The sequence below is a fragment of the Phasianus colchicus genome, chromosome 1, assembly GCF_987193195.1.
Source record: "Phasianus colchicus chromosome 1, bPhaCol1.hap1.1, whole genome shotgun sequence".
Lineage (NCBI taxonomy): Eukaryota > Metazoa > Chordata > Aves > Galliformes > Phasianidae > Phasianus > Phasianus colchicus.
Window position 1 is genome coordinate 15,985,498 of NC_143436.1, and position 12,142 is coordinate 15,997,639.

Genomic DNA, 12,142 nt, shown 5'->3' on the forward strand with positions numbered 1-12,142 from the left:
CCACAGCCACAACACTCATCACCTGATTATTCCTTAAAGATGACAAGGTACATGGGCTGGCCTGGGGAAGTTTACCAGTGCTTGGGAGAAGATGGGAAACATAGCAAGTAGTGGTTCACCTGCTCTTTGTTCTTTCATAGGAGTTGAGACATCCACTGGTGTTCTGTATCTGCAGGGCCTGTGAGCTTTCAACATGTGATTTTATAGTAAAAAGAGAAATATAAGAAATATGTTCTAGTGAGGTAGTACTTAGTATGGAGTCCCTCAAAGGAAATATAGCTGGTGAATTCCTAAAAAAACCAAATACTTTAAAGGGAAAATGGAGATAAGAGGGTGTAAGCTGACATCAGCTGAGACTATTGGTACTCATGTCCTTGGTCTCCATTATCACATTGTTTGCTTTTTTAAGCCGGTGACAAAAAAATCCATTACCAATTTGTCACCGTAAAGAAAGAAAATTGTAGCAGTGTCTGTTTCTCTGAAAAAGTTTTCCGAGCATTCATTCTTCCTCTGTGGAGACAGTGATGGTGGAGGCTGGGATTATTTCAAAACCACTGCTCAATAAAACAAGTATTTGATAGTACTCCACCTACAAATAGTGACAGTGCAGAGGGAAAATCTGCAAAAGAACTGGTGAGAAAAATTTTGGAGTTCAGATTTCCATGGACATTTCTTATTTCCTAGTACTCATGTTGTTCAGAAAGGTTTGGGATTGCTCTTGTAGCCTCCACAGTGTTACTGAAATTATGGGAAATCTGATGATTTGCAGGGAGCAGGAACTGATAAAAGCAGGTGGTTAGGTGGGATGTGATGGCCTTGTTGAGAAGAACAAGTTCTGAGTATTCAGAAAAAAGGATCAAATGTCTTTCATTCAGATATGCTTTCACAGAGACTGCACTGTATAGGGGTCACATGCTGCTCACTCCTGAAGACTATACCATGAAATATTTGCTTTTTCATTCAAAATATTGGCTGCCTTCCTGGAGCACCACAATTAGATGTCTTAGTCAGCTATCTTGGCTTCCTGATTTTATTATTATTGTTATTTTTTAATGGGGGAAAAAAATAAACAGGTTAAGTATTTCGTGTCTCAAAGATTAATATCCAAGAAGTGGTGAGTGTAAGCCTGGAGCTGAATCTCGTTTGAACCTCATGTCATAAGCTATTAGTTTATTAAACTGTCACATTCCCCACATGAGATTTATAATTGCTTTTTTATGATGTGTTTCATCTTCTATAATTTACAGTGATAAATTGCACAGTTGTAACAGCAGCTCTGAGGGAGCTCTCTGCTCTTCCTCTTGCACCTCCTGATAAATGTCTTGTCAGGCCTTGGCAAACCCCACACACACGTACACCTTTGAATATTTGTAGTGCACACACCCTGATACTCACTGAAAGATCTGTGACTCTTGCACAGACTTTTAGTTTGACTCCTTGCAGTGTTTAAGGACTGGAAGTTTATTTATCCCACCTTATAAAATGCAGGGGAACAAACTGAGGTATAAGTTGAACAAACCAGTTTTATCAGTAGCATCAGGTGCACCATGCTTGCCTAAATGTATTTTCTTCTAAGGAGATCTAACATCTCTTGCAAAGAGAAATAAATAAAATGAACTGGAACACATGTTCCATTTCTTTCTTCTGAAGAGAATGGACTGTTTGGATGTGCAGCAGACTGAAGCTGGGAGGAGTGCTGATCTGGCATTATGTGTTAGATATCTGTAATGACACCAGTGGTGATGGCCTGGGGAAGTCCTGGTGACTGGATTTGAGATGCCCAAACCCCCCACAAAGGAGTGTCCCAGGTATATGAGTCACTGAAGAGCTTGTGAGACTCTTACCCAGTGATCCAGAACTGGACAGCACTCAGCTTCCTGAGAGACACTGTTGAGAATAGACACAAACATCCAAACTGGTGTGCAGAAATGAGCCATTACTGATGCATTATTTTCTAATGCAGGAAGTACCACACTCACTTGCTGCAGTTTGATGGACAAGGAGGCTGGCATTTTGAACAGCTGAACACGGACGTCCGCTTGTCACTGAGTGAGGAAAAACAGAGACTGGAGTCCCAACTTGCAGGAATTCCTAAAATGCAGCAGAGACTGAATGAACTGTGTAAAATCTTGGGAGAAGACTCAGTGCTCAAAACAATGGACAAAGAAGAATGAATAATTTATGTTTTATGTTTTTAAAAGTATTTTTTTAGTTAAAAGCATTACAAGTTCAGACATTATCCTTTGCATGCATTGTGCTAGAGGCTTAGAGCATAGAGAAATACAGCCAGCAGAGAATAATGCTCAGAGTGCTACGTAAGACTTCAGCATTTCAGTGTTAAGGAAGAAAGTGGTTGAACTGTGAAAGGAAAACAAGCAAGGGCACCGAGTATAAGATTAGTAGCTGCAGCTTATGTTAATTCCTAATGAAAGCCCAATTCACTGCAAAGAAGTAGCAACACTTTTAGGTTTTGTAGGTGAGTTTTGGCCCGAGTCTCGGCCTGCAGAATGTGCTCTTGTACCAGGTCACTGTGTGCATATGATATGCCTGCTACGCAGAGCGAACATGGCATGACACTCAGGCATGGAGCACAGCAGAGGCAGCATCTGGGTGAGTATGCGGATGCATGCAAAAATCTCATTTGGGTATAAGAAACATTCTTTCAGCCCATGTGAAACAAAACTTTTCTACTACTGAGTAGCGTGCACGTCTTTGTCTGCATCTCCATAGGAAGTAATGCAATAGGCTGACCAGAAGATAACTGTCCTGACAAACTACTGCCCTTGTGACAAGAGAAACAAGGATGGAGCTATAAGTGTGTAATATACACGTGCTGTACTTTATGCTGTGATGCACAACTTCAAAGGCTCTTTGCCCTTGTTGCTATATCCGTCCCTCTGGGGAAGTACTTGTCCCCTGTGTAGTAATCTCTGGTGGGTGGATGGAGCACTGGGCCTAACATTAGGACACCTTGTTTTGCTTCACTGAGTCATTCATCTGCTTCGTGGGCCTGACCCAGCCAGTGTGCACCTTTGATCTGGTTCCTCCATTGGTAAAATCTCAGTGTAGGCACATGTTTGTTCCGTGAGACCTTTTGTGATGAGAAGGACTGTAGGAGAGCACGTCTGTTTCTAACCATACACTGAATTCTCAGGCATGGCTGTCCTGCCAATTAAAATGCTCAGTCCTTACAGAGGTTTGTGAAAATTTAGAGCATTTTATAACCACTAATTGATGCCTGCCATATTTTGTTAGAGTGGACGAACACTGTGCTCCCCATGAGCAGAGCAGACAAGAAAATGCACCAGTGGCAGCTTTACTCCAGATGCGCTCTTTGATTGTGCCATTGGCTGCTCAGTTGAGTAAGAGCCATGTCCCCAGGCAGTCAGAAGGGGCTTCAAGCTGATCCCCCTGGAGCTCAGGGCTGGCCTGAGTGCCTTGCTGCAGACCAAACTCAGTGAACTAGAAATAAAGGTGGAAATGGATTTTGAGAATCCCTGCAAGTGCACTGCCAGTCTTGACAAAATGCTTACTGTGGCCCATTAGCTTCCTTGGCAGCAGCACGTGTTTGGATGGGGAGACTGTGCCAGTGTGCACTGTGCAAGGAGACCTTTCCTCCTCCATTGCTGGAAGCTGTTCAGAAGTGGGCAGCTCAGGAGTAGCTCAGGCAAGAGACTTTGCAGGTCTTTTGTTTGCTGTAGGTAAATGCCTTAGAGGAGATGTAGCAATCCTGAAGTTGTTCGTTCCTGAGAAGATTTCTTTCTGGTGACTTACTCTGAGAAGGAGCAATGCATAAGCTGTTAAGAAGTGCTGAGAGAGGAGAAATGCACTGGGATATTTGCTAAGCTGTATTCAGAACTGAATGCCACGGACAGCTTTTCATACGAGAGCAGAGTTCACATCTCAGAGCAAGATGCTCAGCACCAGCGCTGGAGAAAAGGCTTTGGATTGGCAACTCATCATTTCAGAGGTGATGCCTTTGTCAGTGTCCTTGCTTGGGAGGTTAGCTGTCTAGAGGCTGCCATTCTGCTGGGTATGTTTGAACAGTCTGTTAATACAGACTGTTTACATTTCCTGGTGACTTCAAGCACAAGAGGAGGGTGCGATCAGTAGGGAATTAACTCTGTCTGCCAAGCCTAAGGCCAGCACAGTAACCATTAGGCTGTCTCCCTTCTTGCTGCATGCTGGACCAGACCCTGGAATAAGTCAGGTCCTCAACCTGCTCCTCTTGAATGCAATCCTGCCTTGCATTGGTGGCAACAGTTTGTTCCTCCTGTTAGTTTTCTCTATAGAGTCCTCTGGGGCTTCTCACTGAAAGAGGAAAGATCACTCCTGGGAATCTGTGAAAGGGATGAGAAGTGAAGATTCAAACAATAAGCTGTTGTGTTGTAGAGTGCAGACTGGAGGTCACTGATGTGGTGGATGATGCGTGCGTGCGTTTTGATTTGTGAGTGTCTCTGCCTGTCCCTGAAGGCAAGCTTTCCTGCTTCTCATCTTCAAAAGAAATCCGTATCTGCTAAGGAAAGAAAGAAGTCAGCCAAGAATCTGTTCTGGGTGAGCGTAAATGAGATGACTGATGATTTCAAAAGCTTGTGCATTTCTGAGCTATGTTTCTGGACCACTGTGATGAGTCAGGTGTGCACCATGTGCGTGCCCTTGTTGCAGCTGCAACGTACCGTCCTGCTGGCAGAGAGCAGCCACAAAACCACTTTTCCACAAGATTCTCCCAAGGCAGGAGCTGAAGTAGAGGAAGGGGCACTGTTGTTCCCCACCTCTCCGTGATGCACTTTACTGTGTGGCTGGGAGCTAACCCAGGCTCGTCCAGTCCCTGAATGAGGAGGACACTGAAAAATGTTGAGTGCTTGGCCCAGTTCAGCACAGCTCCCACGTGTAGTTCCCATCTCGCAGCAAAGCACTGCAATGGCACCTGACTTGTTGGGAGCTGTCACTGGTGGGCGCAGCACCCCAAATCTGCTGTACTGCCCTGCAGAGATCAATGCTGGCCCTGTACTGTGGCCCAACAGAACAGGTCTTCTGAGGGATCTGCTTGGAAGGAGAAGTATTATTTGTTTGTTTTTAATGATATTCTGCATAGAACATGCATCGTGACTGATGAATTGTTATTGAAAACTGAAATTGCACTAGAATCAGTGTAATCTTGAAGTCTGATATGTATTTCTTGGATCCAGTAATAGATTGGCCATTCCTATTCAGTAACACAGTAACAAAAACCAGCATCCCACTCTGCTGTTTGCATTCTTGCAGGCATGAAAAGAGCATGAGAGCGTTGATAGGAGAGGAACCTTCTCTAAATAGGAACTGTCTGAGTAATGCTGAGCCACTTGTAGAAGGATTTTCTGTACTGGTGATTCATTCATCTTAAATTTGATTTTGTAGTTTGAAGAGAAGCTCTGCAGATTTTTTCTGCAAACTCTCTGGCTTGTTCCAAATGATGATCTAGACAGGAGTCTCCAGCTTCATTTCTGGAGAGCTTTGCCCTTTGTCAAGGACATGAGCCAACTTTGTGCTGCTTTGGACACAGCCAGGAAAGCAAAGCACAGGGTCACACTCTTCCCTGGGGAAGTAGCTCAAGGAGATGCTCTTCTGCAGCCAGCATACAGGAGCACCTGCCTGTTACAGAACTCCCAGAGAGGGCCAGAGCAGGGCAGCATGCTTCAGTGGAATCCTTTTCCTTGGTACAATGAGAATTATTCACAGGAGTCCATTCTTTCTCTGGCTTCCAGGAGCTGTGGCTCCCCAGGAAGCCAAGAAAGTGTCTTTTTGGCTTACCTTCTCAGCATTACATCTTGCTGAGCTGGGCAGATTCTGCCCTTGAAGTCATTTCAAGGGCTGAATGTTGCAAAGAGCCGGGAGCGCCCAGCCTGCTGCCAGCAGCCTCTCATGCCCCAGCACTGGGCTTTCTTGGGTCTGTGTCCTGGACGAGTGAAGGTGCTAAGCAAAATTCATACCAGTCTCAAGCAGGGATTAACCATGCAATAAGAATGGTAATTCAGTAATTTAATTCCCAGTTAATTCAGATAATAATGAGATTTTTTTTTTCCAGAATCAAAGTGGGAGAAAACGCTTTCTGTGCATGGGATTTAAGTGTTTTAACCTAGGAAAAGTTCATTTTGGGACCACACTATTTCTGGTTTTAGATTTGAAAGCTCTTCTTCTGCAGGAGCAGAAAAAACTAAGCATCCTTTAAGTATTTTTTTTTAAATCAGTGGGATCTGTGTTTGAGTGAGGAATGAAGGACTGGATATTCAGTGGGATATTTTAGGGAAAATTGCAATAAAAATTATATTCTAAAGCAAATGAACAAACGCACCTACAGTCCCCTCAGTATGTCTGAATGATCATAATGCATGTCAAAGCCGAGTTTATGAGCCTATGATCTGAGATTTCAGTCGTATATAGAATGAAATCACTCTACTGAGCTGTTCATAAAGCTTCAGAGAACTGAACTGCTAATCGAATGTGTCTTTGTTTCATTTATGTTTGATATTAATGCCTTTTAAGAGCAGACAATTTATAAAGCAATAAATCATGCTTTACAGTTGTAATTTATTCCAATGTCAAATAAAACATGTTGCATTTACTTTGTTTTTAGCATTCCTTATGAATCATTCACAAAGCAGTCGTGACCTGTGTGAGAGCTTTGCCTGTGTGCGCTTTGGAAGCCCCTTCCTGTGCTCATCTCTGGGATGGGGCTGGAAAGCTAGGGGTGGGTGTTGTGTGTTTGCAAGTTAAAACAAGTGTTTCGTTCCTAGATAAGGCTGCCGTCCAAGAGTCTGTCCCCTTCCTTCTTACCCCCTTTAGATACTGAAAGGCAGCCCTCAGATCTCCCTGGAGCCTTCTCTTCTCCAGGCTGAACAGACCCAGCTCTCAGCCTGTCCTCATAGGAGAGGTGTTCCATTCCTGGGATCATTTTTGTGTCCCTCCTCTGGACACGCTCCAGCAGGTCCATGTCTCTCCTGTGCTGAGGACTCCACATCTGGACACAGCACTCCAGGTGAGGTCTCACAGAGCAGAGCAGAGGGGCAGGATCACCTCCCTTGCCCTGCTGGCTGTGCTGCTTTTGATGCAGCTCAGGATATGGTTGGCAAGGGCACATTGCTGGCTCATGTCCAGCTTCCCATCCACCAGCACCTCCAGATCTTTTCAGCAGGGCTGTTTTTTATCCTTGCATTCCCCAGCTTGTGCTGATAGCAGGGGTTGCCACGACCCAAGTGCAAGACCTCAGACTTGGCTTTGTGAACCAAGTGGTTCACAACCTCATGAGGTTCACTTGGGCCCACTGTTTGAACCCGTCTATGCCTCCCTGGATGACATCCCATCCCTCGGGCATGTTGACCACAACATATTTTGGTATCATCCACAAAATTGCTCTGATCTTCGTAAGATTCTGTTGTTGTTCTGTTGTTCTGTTGTTCTGTTGCTGTGTTCTTTGTATGATTCTTGTGATGTGATGTTCAGGGGTGGCTGAAGGCCTCTCCCCATGCCTTCTTCCCAGTGCATCCACTCTGAGAGGACATGAGCCATGAGAAATGTGTGTGCTGGCTGTGGAGCCTGGTGCCCTGGCCCAAGGGCTCTTCCCAGAAGAGATGGGCAGCAGGGTGAGCTTGCACAGACTCACATCAGGGGCAAAGCAGACTCAGGAAATACTCTGAGGTGTTGAAAGGCTTCCCACGGCTGGAATTTTCTGGTAAGTGGGGAATATCAGGCTGAACCCCTTTCACTGTCTCTCCATGGCCTTCTTTCTGATTATGGCTTTCTGCGCCACCTGCTTTGTATGTTTTAAATTAGTGGCTTTAACCTCATGTAAATGAGGCCATCTGAGACAAGGCAGCAGTGAGGTGTAAGAAACATTGCACCCACCCAGTGCAAGTTTGGTGTGTGCGAAGAATCCATTTCAAAAGAGGTAATTAGAAAGGAAGGAGATTGTGGCCGGTGACCGTCCTGAGCTGAGGATCTGACTGGGCCTGGGCTGGGACCAAGGAAATAACCAGATTGGGTGAGCTTGGAAAAACCAGTCCAAGGGAGAAACCCTCTGGAATGTGTCAGCTGAAGGGCCGAGGCTCAGGGAGCAGCCTGTGCTTCGGCACCTGGAAGGTAGTGAAGTCAGTTACATTTGTAAGGTTTGTGTCAGTTACATTTATGTTTCAAAACGAAAAACTCAGTGAAAAATTAGGATTTTTCTACATCTTTTAGAAGTTTTCTCTTCTTACACAAGAAATGATTCTCAAATTAAAAATGTTTCTTGATTGCCTGGGGGGGGTTAGATGTCTTTTTTTCTTATTCCTTCTGTTTTTACAGAGGACAAAGGGAATAATTGAACCTGGCTTAGATATAAAATAATCATGCAATAGCATGTCAGATTTCTTGGTGTCTGTTTGTGCAGTAATCCTTGGTTGGAGGAGAAGGGGTTTGGGAAGGACAGAGATACAGGTGTCTGCTGTCGTCAAGCAAATAGAGACAAGCTGTCCTGACACTGCGTTTGTAGTAGGACATAAGTATCAAGAGAGGAAGAAACATTCATTTATTGTTTGATTTTAGCATGAAAATTGTAATAGCATTTGGCACTGCTTTAGAGCTACATTTCAAATAGATCAGATTCATAATGATTTCTGGGTCTTTGGGAAACCAAAATTATTTTCACTATAATTGACACCATAATTTTCACTGTAAACATCAGGCAGGTACTGAAGCAAAGCCAACCTATTTAGCATTGAAACAATCCAAAGAGTCGCACTCAGTAAGTCTCCAATATTCTTGTGCTCTGTAACTCAGTTACAACCTCTTTCTCTATTTCTAATTCTAACCATGCAGAGCAATAAATACATGAAGTTTATTAGAGACTTCTCAATCAGTTGGTGCCTTCCGTGTTGCACTTTTCCAGATCTCTATCTTTATGATACGGGTTGCACCAAGTCTTCTCTCCCCACCCTTCTGTCCTACTTTTCCATCCCCGCTGGGCTGGGTGCAGCCCTTGGCTGGTCTCACCAGCCCTGTGCTGGTGCCCCATGCCAGGAGATGTCCCAGAGAGACAGAAGGTGTGTGCCTTTGATGCCAAGTGAGCAAATAAGAGATGGCTGATGGATGCTGTCAGATGCACCTGCTTTGTCTTCTGTTTTGTTTTGTTTTGTTTTGTTTTTAACCACCACAGATACTAACACAAGGTACTACAATGCAACAGCTTGTGGTGATAAAGTGGGGTTTTGGTGGCATCTGCTCGTAGTAAGACATTCTTGCATTGAGCAGATTCTTCCCAGATCAGTTCATGCTTACACTGCCAGAATGGTATAAAAGGGTGGTGGAGCTGAGACTTGTGAAGAACACAGAATCCTCTTCCAATCGCATAAAGCGGTCATCAAAAGCACACAATTACTTTTCATAACATGCTTTGGAGTATTTATAGGTAGCACATAAATATAAATGATTCATAAATAATGTCTGATCTCTACTATTCAACCAGAAGTCCCTTTATATTCTATATGAAATGATAGCCACAGAACTAAATTATGAAAATCTCCATTTTCTTGCTAGCGCAAAATGAGCACACACTGAGGTGCAGTTTCAGCCTCATGCCTATTTTTATACTGTAATCATGTTACTGAATTCAAGTCCTGTCTAATCGCTAATCTTCACTTATGTGTGTGCCATATGGCTCATAGCTGAGCATCAGAGGACAAGGACTCTATTAGACACGTCACATGTTACTACGGGTGAAAAAAGAAGAGTTATTACTGCATTTCACGACAAGGTGGAAGCAGAGGCAAGGCTCACATTCCTGGGAGAATGACTGTGTTTCCTTTGTGAAGTCTTACTTCCAAGGACTTTAGAAGTAAGGTCAAGTTCCTCCTTCAAGTCATTGGCTAAAACCCGCCTCTGTCTGAGATGTTTAATTAACAAAGAGGAGAAAACCCCGATGGCACCATCCATTTTAAAGGTATTTGGAAGTGCTTCCTTATTAAACACAAGTCTGCTGATGTCCCCTTAAACACACCAGGCCTTGCCTGCTTGACCATGGCCTGGTCAATCCGCTGCAGCCTGCTCAATCCATCACGGCCTGGCCATTCCGCCATGGTCTGACCAATCTGCCATGGACTGGTCAATCCAACACGGCCAAGCGATGGCCTGCTTGCCCTGCTTCTGGAGGAGGCAGCCATGAAGGCAAGGGGTCTCAACCAAAAGTGCCTGCACCTGAGAAACCTCGCCAAGGATTATTTCATTAAAATCCTCTCACTTTTGACTTTAACTCCCTCTCTGCCATCACAGTTTCCAGTCAAAGCTCGAGCTCTAAGGGGTACGCTGCAGACAAACCTGACCAGGTGGGCTAAGCATGCTCTTACTGAGGACGTACCTCAGGGCTGCACCACCAAATGCCTGCTTAGACTGCCATGAAGTGCAAGGCCATGCTCAAAGCATTGTGCCTAATGCCATGTGTGTTTACTTTGCTAATTCAGAGCCTTATGCTGCTGCAGGAGGCATAAAGGAGATTCAAAAGTTGGAAGCTGCAGCCAAACAAATCTGGGCTAGAACGAAGCCAGGACAGGTTTTCTCCAGATGGGTAATGTGGTGCTCCCACAGAAAGGGCCTGTTTGAGGCAGGGCGTTGCTCGATGTGCTTCATGGTATCTGAGGCTTGTGTTACACGCTGCCAACACAGCCCCTCCTGGCCTGCAGTAATTATAAGAATGGGAGCAGCGCTGCTGAAGTCAGCAGGGCCGCAGCCCACACCTGCATGGAGCGCTCCCAGCTCTGCTAAACTGCAAAGCTGCTCAGGAGTTTGGGAGCAAAGGGCCAAAGAACTGGAGCTGTGAAACACTGAGTATCTCCAGCTCTTCTGACAGCACTTCCTCCTGTCAAACCTTTAAGCCATCATCCGTGAGTCCCACAGAAACAACAGCCCCACAGAAGTGCTTACTCCTTGCTTGGCACACACAGATTTTGAGATTTCTAAGTAGAGGAGAGTCCCTTTGTAGGGCACAAGCACAGACAGACTCCAGCTGCCCTGCCCTGGCACCCAGCTGGCCCATGCATGAATGCACATTCATCCAGCATTGCCCACTTTGAAAAGGCACTTCTTCATGCAGGAGCATTGCACTACCCAGCGCCAGGCTGAGCACTGTGCTGGGCTGCTCTACATATGCTGCTGGGCTGAGCACAGTGGTGGGCTGCTCTACACACACTGTTGGGCTGCACAGCAGAGCTGACTCCTGCCATGCCAGCCTGCAGCATGGGCAGACGACCTCTGATGTTTTCATATCTTAAACTGGCCGTAATCTGGTTTTCTTCTCTAATCTCATCTGACTGCTATGATCTTTTAGAGTGTTTTTAGATTTCTTGAGGGTGGAGACAAGAGGCACAACAACACCTTCTAAAGAATGAGGTGTGTGAGCAGAACAACTTGTGTTGTTGCACTTAGAAGCTGAGTCCTCAGCCAGAGGTTGCTTTGGTTGGGGCAAGAACACAGCTCTGCAGCATGTCATGGAGGCCTTATAGTCTTAAGAGTTTTACTGCAAATGCAATCACCAACATACAGAAATATTTAGGAGGTGGGAAAGCTCTTCAGCACCCTTGTCTTGCTTAACTTACCTCATCCAGTTTTGTCTGCAGTTGTGGTATGACTGAGCACCAGAATCAAACCCAAATACAGAAACTTTTGTGCAGGCTTACAGGCTCTGATTTACTGTTTTATGTGTGATGCAAAGTCTCAGTAATACTCTTTGAAAAGTACTGCTAGAACTCCGGACCATTGGGCTCCTGGCATGGAGGAAATGTGACAAAGATTTGAACATCACAAAGGGCAGAGAAGCTAAATTCCTTCCTGGAGAAATGCTGTGCATGTCAGGGAAACCCAAGAGAACCAGTGCTTGGACCATGAACCTTCGAGTCATCAGGCATCTCATTTGTTCTTAAAAGGTTTCCTTAATGACGCTGATTAGATTTTTAGAGAGGAACTTGCAAGAACTCATGTTACTGCTGAGTTTGCAGACTCATATCAACCAGTATTGCAAAGGTTTGTTCCCTTGCCAAAGACTGGAATGTGTGGATAGCTGGAATCATTTTATTGGCAAGCATCTCTTGGAAAGCAAGATAATGTGTTCTAGTGATAATATAGGCAGAGCTTTTTGCCG

The 12,142-nt window shown here is 44.9% G+C and overlaps 1 protein-coding gene across 1 annotated transcript in view; it reads left to right on the plus strand.

Annotated features, from left to right (window-relative positions):
- Window positions 1-6,601, plus strand: part of ABCD2 (ATP binding cassette subfamily D member 2) — a 46,485-nt gene extending 39,884 nt beyond the window's left edge. The window contains exon 10 of the mRNA XM_031601067.2: window positions 1,964-6,601. Within this exon, the coding sequence (XP_031456927.1) occupies window positions 1,964-2,174 (211 nt within the window). The 3' untranslated portion in view covers window positions 2,175-6,601. The remainder of the gene's footprint in view (window positions 1-1,963) is intronic.
- Window positions 6,602-12,142: the final 5,541 nt, after the last annotated feature.